Source organism: Mandrillus leucophaeus, unplaced genomic scaffold, assembly GCF_000951045.1.
Source record: "Mandrillus leucophaeus isolate KB7577 unplaced genomic scaffold, Mleu.le_1.0 Scaffold407, whole genome shotgun sequence".
In the NCBI taxonomy this organism is placed as follows: domain Eukaryota; kingdom Metazoa; phylum Chordata; class Mammalia; order Primates; family Cercopithecidae; genus Mandrillus; species Mandrillus leucophaeus.
This window is the reverse complement of record NW_012104332.1, coordinates 466683-482217: the sequence shown is the minus strand read 5'-3', so window position 1 is coordinate 482217 and position 15535 is coordinate 466683. Positions and strand designations below refer to the sequence as shown.

The following is a 15535-nucleotide window of genomic DNA, read 5'->3' as shown; positions in this document are numbered from 1 at the left end:
GTTTGGGTCATGGGGGTGGGTTCCTCATGAATAGATCAATACTGTCTCCCAGGAGTGAATTCTCACTCTCAAGGGAATGGATTAGTCCCCAGGAGAGTGGGTTGTTATAAAGTGAGGTTCTTCCTCCTCTTTGGTCCTTCTTTACCTGCACCTGCTTCTCCTTCCACTTCTCTGCCATGTTGTGATGCAGCACAAAAGCCCTCACCAGCAACTAATGCCAGTGCCCAGTGCTTGGACTTATCAGTCATCAGAATTGTGAGCCAAATAAACCTCTTTTCTTTATAAATTGCCTAGCCTCAGTATTCTGTTATAGCAACACAAAATGGACTAAATCAATTAGGGATCGCCATTTCCACATGAAAATGAGGAAACTGAGGTGGTATATCACCCTTGGCCACACAGCTAGTGAGTGTCTGGCCTCAGGCTTCTATTCCAGGTCTGCCAACTCCAGATGCGGTGAGAGATAATGCAAAATCAGAGTCATTCCTAGTGCAGTCTGTGCTTAACAAACGTTCATTCTCTTTCCTCCCAGGTGCATCCTGTAGCTTTGATAGATCTCTAATTTCTTAATAAATTTTTATATGTAACATCCTATACAGCAGGAGGTCTGTCATACTGCCCTCATGTGGCTCATTTGGGTAATAGTTTTTTTTGTTTGTTAAGTTTAATGCAAAGTATGTGTTATTTAAAATGTGTCTCTAAAGTCACCTAAATATGTGGAAACTTTGGGAGTTTGTATGATTCTATAACCTCAGTATGTAAGAAATGGTACTTTTTCTTTTCTACTGTCCACTTTAATGTGTAACTCTGAGCCCTCACCTGGCTGGGAAGATACTTAACTTCAGTTACTCTAGTAACTTCTACCCTGTCTTTGCCAAGATCCCCTATTCCCTCTGTTGTCTTGGAGGAGAAAGCTTCTCTTCCTTGGTATTGTACATAATGAAGCTTGATTTCACTATCATGTCAAGAAGGGAAGAATTTTTTTCACAATTATTTTTTCCATCCAATGCTCTGTTTGCAGAGACATTTATCGGCCACTAGAGAAACACTCAGCTCTCACACTTAAGAAAGAGATGTCATTGCCAGGGAGTGGAATGTTAATTCATTTTCCAGTTTAAATTGTAGAATTTTTTTTTCCAAGAGGAAAAGAAAAAGGTCGGTTTTTGTCCCCACTTATAAGGAGCGTTAAGTCACGAAGTAAAATTCACTTAGTTTTCTCTTCACGTATGGGGAGGGTCCCAGCTTCCATGGACTCATTTTCCCATGCTATACAAAGTTACAGAGGTGTCTTTAAAGTTTAGTGGATTATTTAGCATAGGGATCTCTCCAAAGTGCATATCATCAAGGGTCTGCTTTGTTTTCCAGTGGCCCTCTCGATGGAGGATTTAAAGGTAGATATGTGTCACACTGGGCCTTAGTTATGTCTGAGTAGTGAAAGGCAGTGTCAATGGGAAAAGGGAATTTAGGGTGGGAAAAGGCCAGGAATTTTCTTTTTTTTATTATTATTTAAGCATCATTTAATAACAATGTACATACAGTCTCTCTTCTTAAATGTATTTAAGAGTTAACATCATCCTCATGCCAAGACCTAACTGTGTTTCAGATAACGGAGGGCAGACTTTGGCAGGGGGTAATAACTGGCCCCTTCGAGGAAGAAAATGGAGCCTGTGGGAAGGAGGCGTCCGAGGGGTGGGCTTTGTGGCAAGCCCCTTGCTAAAGCAGAAGGGCGTGAAGAACCGGGAGCTCATCCACATCTCTGACTGGCTGCCAACACTCGTGAAGCTGGCCGGAGGACACACCAATGGCACCAAGCCTCTGGATGGCTTCGACGTGTGGAAAACCATCAGGTACCTACATCCTGCCCTTTTTCCTCCCAGGACAGAAACTCCAAGAGCAACCTGACTCCAATGAGCAAGAATGATAGCTTTTGTGTTAAAGTGATAGTTCAGCTTACAAATACATGATTTTTAAGAAAAATAAATGCCTTTAGAGATATTGTAAGGATATATATTTGTAAATTATAAATTTGAGATTATGGGCCCGTGTTTTACGTGAAGAACAAGATTGTCCTCAGCCCATCCCCCTCCATGGAAGGTCTTTGAAGCTGTGAAGTTTTGCTTAGAAGTAGTCTAGCGTATTGTTAGCTTCCTGCAGGGGGTCAGGGGACTTGTCCTGTTGCCTGCTGGAAGAATGGAGGGCAAAACAGTGGGGGAAAAGCTGGGATAGGAACTAGGGATATGTTTAGTCCCATGTATTAACAAGTATCTAACAAGTACCTACTATGTGCCATACCTTGTTCTAGATACTGAGAAATTAGGAATGAACAAGTCAGTCAAGATCCTGCCTCTCAGAAAGCTGTATTCTAGTCAGGGAAAAAGGTGTTGGACAAGTGAACACACAGATGGGCAAGATGACTGCCAGTGGTGATAAGTGCCAGGAAGGCAAAAAAAAGTAGTATGTTGTGATAGATAGAGCGGGCTGATGTGAAGGAGATACATCAAGGAGCAGAACCCAGACTCAGATTTGGAAATCATGGTGGTCTTTTTCCTGTTTAACCCCCACAGTGTAGAGCAATGGCCCCCAAGGTTGGGAGGCATATGCCTTAGAGAATGCAAGATGTTCCCTTGGCGTATAGGAAGAAAATGTCAATATTTTATTTTATTAATATCTAATTTCATCTCATCCTTTTTAAAGTATATGTTTTATAAGATACATAATATGTTAGTAGACTTGTACATAAATCTAATTTATAAATAAATATGCATATATTGGAGGTATTATTTTTATGGGTGAAATGACACCTGTCTAGTGCAATGGTTTTCAACCTCTGTTTGGTGTTACAGCTCTGTTTGGGGGTAGCACCTGACTGACTGTCCCTTAGTGGCCAGGGGGAGAGGACTTCCTCATGCCATCTCTTCATCCCACTCGAGGTGTCCCAGCTCAAGAATAGTAGGTTTCAGGTTTCTAGTTAGAGGAAATACACAATGGAGTATTTAGGAGTAAAAAGCCATGATGTATTTAACATATCCTCAAATGGTTCAGAAAAAAATTGTGTGTGTGTGTGTGTGTGTGTGTGTGTATGTACATGTGTACAGAGAGAATTCAAATGGACTGCAAAATTAAATAAAAGAATGTAGGTAAGGTGCATGGATATTCTTTTGTTATGTCTTATTTTTGCAACTTTTTGTAAATTTGAAATTATTTCGGAATAAAAGTATTTTAAAAATAGGAAGGTCTGACAGTACTGCACCCACATTTCCAGAAGGCCAACAACTGACTACAATCAAATAGCTGCTGCTTTCTGTAGATGAAGTATCCACCCTTCAAATCTTCAATCTCTATTGCTCCCGAGTTCCAATACAGGTCCACTACACTCATTTATGTTACCTACCTAGTCTCTGTAGGCATTTAAGTTTATGGTCCGTGCTGAACACAATCATAGTATTCACCATTCTGGAAATACCATGCTTTAACCAATCTCCAGTTGCAAAATATATAGATTATTTCTTATCTTTTTATATTATCGATTTTTCTGGAATTAATAATTAATGTTAAAAAATAGTAGGGTTGGCTGGGCTCGGTGGCTCAAGCCTATAATCCCAGCACTTTGGGAGGCCGAGACGGGCGGATCACGAGGTCAGGAGATGGAGACCATCCCGGCTAACACGGTGAAACCCCGTCTCTACCAAAAAATACAAAAACACTAGCCGGGCGAGGTGGCGGGCGCCTGTAGTCCCAGCTACTCGGGAGGCTGAGGCAGGAGAATGGCGTAAACCCGGGAGGCGGAGCTTGCAGTGAGCTGAGATCCGGCCACTGCACTCCAGCCTGGGAGACAGAGCGAGAGTCTGTCTCAAAAAAAAAAAAAAAATAGTAGGGTTGAGCAGCCTAAGATTAGTTTTTACAAAGGAAGTTTGATAGCTATTCAAGTTTAAACTTTGAAGTCCTGTGAGTTCAGGAATGGATAGAAGAAGTGTTCAGCCAGGCCGCTCAACCTCACACAACGTGGAGTCTATCGGTTCTTTTCTAATGGGCCTCACCCAGAAGATTGAGACTAGGAAAGGTCCTCATCTCTTACAAACCCAAGGGAAAATCTGATTTCATTAGCTCTGTTACCTTCTTTCAACTATTTTGCAACTCAAAGTTCCATGTTTTCCTTGGAGAATTTATTAATTTTTAAAGATCACTTTTCAAGCAGCAACATTTATAGTATTGGGTAGCCATTTCTTCACCATTTCTAAACATTATTTTGGTTCTTATGAGTCATATTATTTTCATATTATTTTAAAATCCTCACTAGCCTCAAATTGTTTCCTCATATTCTTGCCTGAAAAGTTAGTTTGTCAGTTTGGAGACAATGATCTGTTTATGACGTGTCCTTTCGAGAACTCTCTACAGCTTCCAAGTCACAGAAACATTAATGCCACTGAACAGCTCAGCTGAGAAACAAAGCAATAAAGCCTTTTCTCTCACCAGAAATTTTGAAACTTTGTGCTCATTATTTGCTCATTCATATGAGATGACTTTTTTCTTTTTCTTTAAAACATTTCTGCCTCTATCCATGATCTAAACTTTATATGTTAAATTTAAATTTATTTTCCCCAAGTGTGAGTACTATATGTAATTGTAGATAATTTGCAAACTACAAAAAATAAAAATAATTGTCCAGGCACGGTGGCTTATGCCTGTAATCCCAGCACTTTGGGAGGCTGAGGTGGGTGGACCACCTGAGGTCTGGAGTTGAAGACTAGCCTGGCCAACATGGTGAAACCCCATCTCTACTGAAAATATAAAAACTAGCCGGGTGTGGTGGTGGGCACCTGTAATCCCAGTTACTCAGGAGGCTGAGGCAGGAGAATTGCTTGAACCCAGGAGACGGAGGTTGCAGTGAGCCGACACAGTGCCACTGCACTCCAGCCTTAGCAACAGAGTGAGACTCTGTCTCAAAAAATAATAATGATGATAATAATCACTCAAATCTTACTAGAAACAACTACTATAAACATTTTGTCATATTTCCTTATAATTTTTCTTTTCAGCATTTTTTTACTACATCTTTTTTCCTTATTTAACAGACCATTGGTTTTTGATTGTGTCATCCAAGAAACTCACTGCAAACACTATTTGTCACTGTCACTGCACATTCGATTGCATGGATATACCTTGATATACTTAACCTTCCCTTGACTTTCTTTTTTAGTTTTTTAAAACAATAGCTCTGAAATGAACTCTTTCTACATAAACTCTTTGTCTACATTTTGGATTTTTTTCCCTTAGATATAAATGATTTGAAATTAAATCACTGAGCTAAAGAAAGTGACCAGTGTTGGGGCTTGAAAAACAATACCCCAAACTGGAGGCCCCAGAAGCAGCCTCTACAACAAAAGTTTTTCTCTGAATTCCTCCTGCTCTCTTGTCTCTCAGTCTCATTTTTTCCTGAGGCAAGCCATAGAAACTAGAATCCTTCTTCCCCAAGACAGGTCATAGAAACCAGGACCCCTTCTCCCCAGGGCTAATCGTAAAACCTAGAAATATTATTCTAATTTTCCCTCTGCCCTATTTGTGTGAAAAGTGGCCATGAAAAAGTTATCTGGCCTACCTTGTTTAACTGTAGGTCACAACACTCCCATTCCAGAGCGGGTCCTACCCCACACCCAGAAGGAAGGAATGCATGCCCAGAGAGGCCAAGAAGAATCTAGACAGACAGACCTTGCTGGGTTTCGCCACTCAGGCTATTAGCATTAGAGCATACCCTTTTGTCCAATTATATTTCTACACGGCTGTCCATACTTTGTTAAACCTATACATAAAAATGAACGATTTCCTCTATATCTTTGGGTCTTCCTTCTAAAGACTCCCATGTATACACATTAAATAAATTTGCATGCCTTTTCTCCTGTTAATCCACCTTTTGCGAGTTGATTTTTCAGTGAACTTTCAGAGGGCCAAGGATGGCCCCTACATTATTTTAAAAGCATTTGATAAACATTACAAAACTGCTTTCTAAAAAGGTTGTGCCAATGTTCTCTTGTACAAGTGTAGAAAGTGCTCATCTTCCTCATAGCTTTTCCTTATCAAGCTTTTTAAAAAATCTTTGCTAATATTATAGACAAAATGGTCTTGTATTAACTTGATTTATTATTATTATGGAGATTAATGTTTAACTTTTTATATTCCATTTGTATTTTCTCTTTTGAAAGTATTCCTTCCATGTGCTTTTACACTTATTTTACTGAAAAGTGGGTGTTTTCTTATGGATTTGTTTGCTCCTTTATGTCAGGCTTTTTGACTGTTGCATTTCTTGCAAATATTTTTCCTTTTTTTGTGTGTGTTTTTATTTTGTTGATGTCTTCTACATGGATGTCTTTCCCACGTTTATTTGTCAATGAAATGCTTTTCTCTTGCTTTTTTGTTCAGAAGTCTTTTTCTCAGCTTCAAATGTGCTAAATGTCTACATTTTCTTCTAGGTGTTGTGGTTTGAGTTTCTTCCATGTATTTCTTTTTTCTTTTTTTTTTTTAAGACAGAGTCTTGCTCTGTCACCCAGACAGGAGTGTAGTGATATGATCTGGCTCACTGAAATCTCTGCCTCCTGGGTTCAAGCAATTCTCATGTCTCAGCTTCCCGAGTAGTTGGTATTACAGGTATGCATCAACACACCCAGCTAATTTTTGTATTTTTAGTAGAGTCTGGGTTTCGCCATGCTGGTCCAGCTGGTCTTGAACTCCTGGCCTCAGGTGATCCACCTACCTTGGCCTCCCAAAGCGCTGGAATTACAGGTGTGAGCCATTGCACTCAGCCATAATTCTTAAATTGTTGCAAGATGGTATGTGTGTTATGTGAGGTCAGTATCCAAATCAGAGGAGTAATTTTTTTTGCAGTTTTAAGATTATAGGTCTCTTTGAGACCAATGAAAACTGTGAACTTACAGGAAAAAAGTACCTAAACATAGGCACAAAAATCTAGATATTACCTATTTTATGATATTAGAAATTGATTACACATTCTTTTCTAAAACATTCTTTACAAGCCTATGCCCCTTTTGGTCGTTTTAATGCAAAACTTAATACCCACTTCATGGTAAAAAGGAAATAAAACAAAAATGTCCAAGCAAAGCAAATCCTGAACTTTAATTCAGGTTATCATCAACTTTCAATGTAAAGGCTGTAGAGGTTTGGCTTGGAGTAGGAGAAAGCTTTGAGTGATTTTGAGGTGGCAACATTTGTGGCATGCTTGATATCCAGTCAGTTTTGATTTTTGTTTTGTTTTGTTTTGTTTTGGTGGCAAAAATGTTGTAAACCCTGGCTTGCATAAGAACGTAATAGCACATGGAATCAAAGCTTTATAGCACACTTTGCCAGGTGAGGGTAGGATTGAATCGAAAAATAATTGAATTCATTTTGAGTCCCAAATTTACTGAGGTTATTATCTTTGGTAGAGTTCACATCATTGATGTTTGTCCATATAGCTAAATTTTGGATTATAAATCCACGTTTCAACCTTAAGATTATGTTGATCAGAAGTAACCTTTAAGAGTTTGGCTCATGTTTGCTTCTGACTGCAGAGAAATTGGGAAAAGTCTAATCACTCTTAGCTCCAAATTGCAGATCTTTCTTCGGTGTTAGCTGGTTCTCCTAGCGACCAATCTGTTACACAACTGGGGCACATTGCTCTTCAGCAGCATACATAGTGGTGACTGCAGGGCTTTAACCAAAAGATAGGGCGAAAAGTATTGCCCAAGTAGGCTATAATGGGCTTTCTTTTTTTTATTATTATTATTTAAAAAGTACAGTTTCTGCCCAAAGTTTAATCATGCATTTCAAGACCTGGTTTGTGGAAATTCAGCAAATTTCTATTTAGAAAGAAAAAAACTGCTCTCATTCTGTTCCCATTGCTTGAGAAAAATTCCTGAAATAATAATTCAGCCTCCAGCCTAATGAAGTTGGTGCTCCTCACAGCATTAGGCAAGCCTTCTTTCAGAATCGGTGGCAGGACCTTTGGCACCCCTGCCTGCTGATACAGAAATCGCCCAGTCACATTGACGTCTGGTGTGTCTTTTCCAAAGCAGCAAAAACAAATGGACAGCCAAATGTCAGAGACACCCGATCTGTGCCCAGAGATCTGAAACTTTTTTTCCAGAAATGGAAATACCACTTTCAAGATGATGGTAGTTTTTGAAAATTTGAAGAGGCTCATGAAATAGGAATGCCAGTAACGGATGAAAAACAGTTGTCTGTGCTGAGAGCATCAGAAGTTTTATTAGCTATATAGTTACAAATTTCTCTTAGGACTGCTTCAAAATATTAAAATGTTAGAAGAAATAGCAGTTCTGGAGTGGGTGACATTATTTACAATAGGAGCTCCTTCAACTCCTTCAGTTTTTCTTCTTTCCAAGCCACAGACCATGTTTGCCATTTCTAGGGGACACGACTTCTCTAAGCTCTTTCCAATTCGGTGTCGTTTTTCTGCTTTTCAACTCCATAAGTAGCCTATAGGTTGTTTGAAGACATTTCATAAGGTTGATTGACAAGAAGGAAAACCAAAGGGTTAAAACTTTGCAAGTTTCTTTTTAATTATTTTATCTTTAATTAAACAATGTAAAACATAAGCAGACCAGGCATGGTGGCTCATGCCTATAATCCCAGCACTATGGGAGGCTGAGGAGAGAGGATTGCTTGAGCCCAGGAGTTTGAGACCAGCCTGGGCAACAAAGCAAAACCCTGTCTCTACAAAAAATACAAAAATTAGCTGGGTGTGTCGGCACACACCTGTAGTCCCAGCTACTCAGGAGGCTGAGGCAGGAGGATCGCTTGAGCCTGCAGAGAGTTGTGATCATGCCCCTGCACTCCAGCCTGGGCAACAGAGCAAGATCCTGTTTCAGGAAAAAAAAAAAAAAAAGCAAATCTCCTGATCATAATGGTAGGATTTTTTTTTTAATTATCAATGGGAAACACTTTTAGATGTCATGACAGTGGTGACAATTCAATATTAAAATATCTTAAAAATGTAATATGTCATTATAAAGACTTTTCCCCCACTATCAATATCATTTCAAGAAGAAGGTTAAAGGAAAAACAAATATTTTCACCTCAATGTTACAGATGTCATGAAGCCAAATAAAGCATGATGGTCCATGAGCTAAATGTTAACCTCCGATCTAAAATGGATACTTCAGGAAAAAATAAATAAATAAAATGATACTTCATTCCACATACTAACAAGAGAACTCAGACTGATTATTGAATAATATTTCTCTTTTTGCTGACTTATGGCACTATTTTAGGTTTTAAGTTCTTATGAGTACTGTGATCTGTCTTGGGGCCCCCTGTTTTAGCCCACTGACTTATGTGTTCTTATGCTGGCATCTGACTATTGTAATCATTGTCTTTTTCGAGTATTTAAATAGCTGGTAGAAATGGTTATCAGCCTCTCCTTCATTATATTGTCTTTAAAAAATTTTTTTGACAAGTCTCACTTTTTAATTTTCCTGGTGAACTCTAGAATTATTTTGTTAAATTAAAAGAAAAGCTTCTCATAAATTATACTGAGTGAGATTAAGCCTGTAAATTAATCTGGCAACAATGTACATATTCATGTTTTTCACTTGGACACTTGAAGTTGTCCCCCAGCTTACTGATGCTCTTTTTATTTTCTCGTTATTTCATTTTACCTGGTTCACTTTGCTATAATAGTACTCACCAGTAGACAATAAACTAATGCCTACAGCATCTTGAACAGAAAGAATTTAACAAGAATTCTGTATATTATTAATATTATTTATGTTTGAATATAATATGTTGAATGTATTTATGTTTGAATGTTAGAATATTAATATTATTTATGTTTGAATGTAATTATTTATGTTTGAATTCTTTCATATGAAAGGATGTATTCTATGGGGAATGGTGCAATTGGTGATTTTTTTCTTTGACCCATGTATTTAGCAGTGCGTTGTTTAGTTTCCAAATTTTGGGTTTTTCCCTAGTTATATTACTGATTTCTAGTTTATTTCAGTTGTGATTTTGAGGACCACAAATAATTGAAATGCTTTTTATTATTTCAATTATTATTACTTTTTTTTTTAACAGAGACAAGGTCTCAATTTGTCATCCAGGCTAGAGTACAGTGGTGCAATCATAGCTCACTGCAACTTCTGCCTCCTGGGCTGAAGCAATCCTTCCACCCCAGCCTCCCAAGTAGCTGGCACTACAGGCGTGTACTGCTACACCCAGCTAATTTTTAAATTTTTATTTTGTAGAGGCAAGGTCTCACTATGTTGCCTCAGCTGGTCTCAAACTCCTGGGCTCAAGCAATCCTCCTGCCTCAGCCTCCCAAAACGCTGGGATTACAGGTGTGAGCCATCGCTCCTGGACTAATTCTTTTAAATTTGAGACTTGGCCTAGCAGATGGTCTTTGTTGTCCATATCAGGTATAATTGAAAAGAATATGTATTCTGTAGTTGTTAAGTATAGTGTTAGGTTTTTCTTTATGATCCAGTCTGTAATGTTTTATTTTAGTAGATGAGTTTATACATATTTTTAAGTATTTTTATTTCTATTCTTAGTTTTGTCATTGTTTTGTTACATTTACTTTTTGTCTTTGACCTTTTATTTAGTAGTTCTTTAATATTTAGAAAAATTTATATTTTATCCTACTATTCATCATTATACAAATATCTTTATATATTCCTTAGTCCCTTTTTCTTACTTAGGTTCCACTATTTGGTTTGTCACCTTTAAATGACATCTTCAGCTTCCACTTATTACCTGTAAAGAAGTCAAGCAACTTATGCAACTTTATTCATTCTCTTCCAGTTTTGCCATTTAAGTAGTATTATCCCTACTTTATCAGAGCATGTAATATGTAATACTGTTCTCTCTTTATCCACAATTTTGTTTTAGTTTTAGATCTACAATAATATATTCAATACTGACCACCCATCCACTTCTAAAGTATTCGCAATTATCTCTTACTTGGAGGAATTCATCCTTGAATAGATTTCCCAGGATTCTTTGAATTCTTGCATGTTTATTAAAACATTTTGTACAACCTTGATAATTGAACACCAGCTCAACCGGTTAAAGTAAAACCTTTGTCCCACACTTTCTTGCTTTGAGTTTCTTGAAAATGTTACCCTAATCTTTACTTGTTTTCTATGTTACTGTTGATAAGTCTAATATCAGCCCGATTTTATTCGTTTGCAAGTGACTTTGTGTTTTTTGTCTGAGCAACCAGATTTTTTATTATCACTATTATTATAGTTATTATTTAAAATCTAAGAATTTTTCCAGATGTGTCGCAAAGGTGACCCTACTGTGTCAGTTTTCTTAGCTACAAAGTGAGTTATTTCACTTTGTATATTCAGATCTTCTTTTATTTCAGAGTTTTTAAAAATTGCAGTTTTAAATATTATATTCCACTGTGTTGTTTTTCTTCTTCAGGAACTCCCAATTGTAGGTATTATTGAATCTTCTTTACATAAATTTTGTTTCTGTCAATTTCTCTCATATCCTCTTTGCCTCTTCATTTTTTCTTTATTTTGAATTAATTATCTTTTCTCTTTTAATTTCTATTCTCTACATGCTTTCACATAGAGAATGTCATGTATAATGTCATTTCTAAGATTTTGTCTTTTTTTTCCCAGTTCCTTTCCTTTAAAAAGTGTGATGTCTGAGTTTTACAATTTCTGAATCATGGTTGTTGTTTCTTTAATATTGGCAGTTGCTGATTTCATTATATTTAATTCATATTGAAATATCCTGTAACAGTTTTCCTCTGCCTTATGACTGTTTTTCCATAGTAGGCGAATGTTTTCATTTGCCAAATTTTTGAATTCTCATTTTCTACTTTTTTTTTTTAACTCATATGGTAACTTTGCATACATGCTAAGTTCTTTTTGGTTTTGTTCATGTTTATATATATGTTGGCTTTTCCTGGATCTACGATAGCAGGCAATCCATAGGAGTGGGATTTGGACAATTTCATTTACTTCAGGTGCTTCAAGAGCACTGTCTGTTGCTACAGTGAAGTGCAGCTTCTTTGCTAAATGTAGCCCCTTTCTCTTTGGTCTGCCTTCTCACGATTCTCTGATACTGTGTTGTTGTAATAGAACTCTGATCTTTGGCCATGTCCTTTTTTCCCTTTACCATCCATCTTCCAAAGAACACTTGTTCTTCAGCTGCTCGTCTCTCAGCATCGGTACCTGCCCAAGGCAGCCACTCTTGTCCTGCACACTTCCTTATCCAAGCCACTTCCTTGGACTCCCTTTCGACTCCCCCCTAGCCAGCGCTTTGATCTGTCAGGTATGAGACCTCTATCAACATTTTGTCCCTTGGGTGCAGCCTTCTCTTCCTGGAGTTTACCTTATCAGACATGATTTGGGTCCTTTCCCCTTGATATGGTTTGGCTGTGTCCCCACCCAAATCTCATCTTGAATCCCCATGTGTTATGGGAGGGACCCAGTGGGAGGTAATTGAATCATGGGGCAGGCCTTTCCCATGCTGTTCTCATGATAGTGGATAGGTCTCACAAGATCTGATGGTAATATAAGGGGGAATTTCCCTGCACAAGCTCTCGTTTTGCCTGCTGCCATCTATGTAAAACGTGACTTGCTCCTCTTGCTTTCCACCGCGACTGTGAGGCCTCCCCAGCCATGTGAATCTGTAAGTCCAAATAAACCTCTTTCTTTGGTAAATTGCCCAGTCTTGGGTATGTCTTTATCAGCAGCATGAAAACAGACTAATACAGTAAATTGGTCCAGTAGAGTGGGGCACTGATGAAAAGTTACCTGAAAATGTGGAAGCGGTTTTGGAACTGGGTAATAGGCAGAGGTTGGAACAGTTTGGAGGACTCAGAATAAGACAGGAAAATGTGGGAAAGTTTGGAACTTCCTAGAGATTTGTTGAATGGCTTTGCCCAAAATGCTGATAGCAATATGGACAATAAAGTCCAGACTGAGGTGGTCTCAGATGGAGATGAGGAACTTGTTGGGAACTGGAGCAAAGGTGACTCTTGCTATGTTTTAACAAAGAGACTGGTGACATTTTGCCCCTGCCCTAGAAATCTGTGGAACTTTGAATTTGAGAGAGATGATTTAGGGTATCTGGCAGAAGAAATTTCTAAGCAGCAAAGCATTCAAGAGGTTATGTGGGTTCTGTTAAAGGCATTCAGTTTTATAAGGGAAGCAGAGCGTGAAAGTTTGGATAATTTGCAGCCTGACAATGTGATGGAAAAGAAAATTCCATTTTCTGAGGAGAAATTCAAGCAGGCTGCAGAAATTTGCATAAGTAATCAGGAGCCAAATGTTGATTCCCAAGACAATGGGAAAAATGTCTCCAGGGCATGTCAGAGGTCTTCATGGCAGCCCCTCCTATAACAGCACTGGAGACCTAGGAGCAAAAAGTGGTTTCGGGGGCCAGGCCTAGGGTACCTGTGCTGTGTACAGCCTAGGGACTTGGTGCCCTGTGTCCCAGCCACTCCAGCCATGGCTGAAAGGGGCCAATGTAGAGCTTGGGCCATGGTTTCAGAAGGTGCAAGCCACAAGCCTTGGCAGCTTCCACGTGGTGTTGAGCTTGTTAGTGCACAGAAGTCAAGAATTGGGGTTTGGGAACCTTTGCCTATATTTCAGAAGATGTGTGGACATGCCTGGTTGCCCAGGCAGAAGTTTGCTGCAGGGGTGGGGTCCACATGGAGAACCTCTGCTAGGGCAGGGCAGAAGGGAAATGTGGGGCCAGAACCCCTACACAGAGTCCCTACTGGTACACCCCCTGGTGGAGCTGTGAGAAGAGGGCCACCATCCTCCAGACCCAGAATGATAGACCCATGACAGCTTGCACGATGCACCTGGAAAAGCCACAGACACTCAAATGACAGCTTGCACGATGCACCTGGAAAAGCCACTGCCAGTCCGTGAAAGCAGCCAGGAGGGAGGTTGTACCCTGCCAAGCCACAGGGGCAGAGCTACCCAAGACCATGGGAACCCACCTCTTGCATCACGGTGACCTGGATGTGAGACATGGAGTCAAAGGAGATCATTTTGGAGCTTTAAGATTTGACTGCCCCACTGGATTTCGGACTTGCATGGGCCCTGTAGCCCCTTTGTTTTGGCCAATTTCTCCCATTTGGAATGGTTGTATTTACCCAATGTCTGTTTCCCCCTTGTATTTAGGAAATAACTAGCTTGCTTTTGATTTTACAGGCTTATAGGCATAAGGGACTTGCCTTGCCTCAGATGATACTTTGGAATGTGGACTTTTGAGTTAATGCTGAAATGAGTTAAGAGTTTGGGGGACTGTTGGGAAGGCATGATTGGTTTTGAAATAGGAGGACATGAGATTTGTGAGAGGCCAGGGGTGGAATGATATAGTTTGGCTCTGTATCCCCACCAGATATCATCTTGAACTGTACTCCCATAATTGTCATGTGTTGCGGGAGGGACCCGGTGGCAGGTAATTGAATCATGGGGGCAGTTTCCTCCATACTGTTCTCATGGTACTGAATAAGTCTCATGAGATCTGATGGTTTTATCAGGGATTTCTCCTTTTGCATCTTCCTCATTCTCTCTTTGCCCACTGTCATCCATGTAAGATGGGACTTGCTCCTCCTTGCCTTCCACCATGATTGTGAGGCTTCCCCAGCCATGTGTAACTGTAGTCCAATTAATCCTGTTTGTTTTGTAAATTGTCCAGTCTCAGGGATGTCTTTATCAACAGCATGAAAATGGACTAATACACCCCTCTTTTACCCCCTCTCCCTCTTTTGCATAGTTTTAGCCTGACTCTGCCCTTAGGTGGGTACCGGCCCTGACTCTTCAGGTCTCAGAGGGTTGTTTCCTCACTTCCCCCAGGATGTAAATAGGCCCTGCCTCCTGCTTGTGTCATAGGCTTGTGCTTTGGTTGATTTTACTTTCTTTCTTTATCAATATGGTTTTTAAAGAGAATGTATGAAGGGATTTAAAATTTAGATGGCCACCATTATTCTATGAAAACCTAGAAATTCACATGTTCTTAGGATCTTGTTCCACTTTAAGAAAAACGGCACTAGAAACTATAGATAAAACATTATACATATGGCTTATGAAGTAAAGATGATAGGAACAACAACCAGTAGCCCTGCATGCAAAGACTACGAAGTGACTATGTTTTATTATTCTTATTCTTATTATTATTATTCTTTAAGTTCTAAGGTACATGTACACGACATGCAGGTTTGTTACATATGTATACATGTGCTGTGTTGGTGTCCTGCACCCATTAACTTGTCATTTACAATAGGTATTTCTCTTAATGCTATCCCTCCCCTGTCCCCCCACCCCACGACAGGCCCCAGTGTGTGATGTTCCCCGCCCTGTGTCCAAATGTTCTCATTGTTCAATTTCCACCTATGAGAGAGAACATGTGGTATTTGGTTTTCTGTCCTTGCAATAGTTTGCTCAGAATGATGGTTTCCAGCTTCATCCATATACCTACAAAGGACATGAACTCATCCTTTTTTATGGCTACATAGTATTCCATGGTATATAGGTGCCACATTTTCTTAATC

The 15535-nt window shown here is 39.3% G+C and overlaps 1 protein-coding gene across 1 annotated transcript in view; it reads left to right on the top strand.

Moving 5' to 3' along the window:
• Positions 1–15535, top strand: part of ARSB (arylsulfatase B) — a 193613-nt gene that overhangs the window by 86012 nt on the left and 92066 nt on the right. The window contains exon 5 of the mRNA XM_011992211.1: positions 1604–1847. Coding sequence (XP_011847601.1) covers positions 1604–1847 — 244 coding nt within the window. The remainder of the gene's footprint in view (positions 1–1603; positions 1848–15535) is intronic.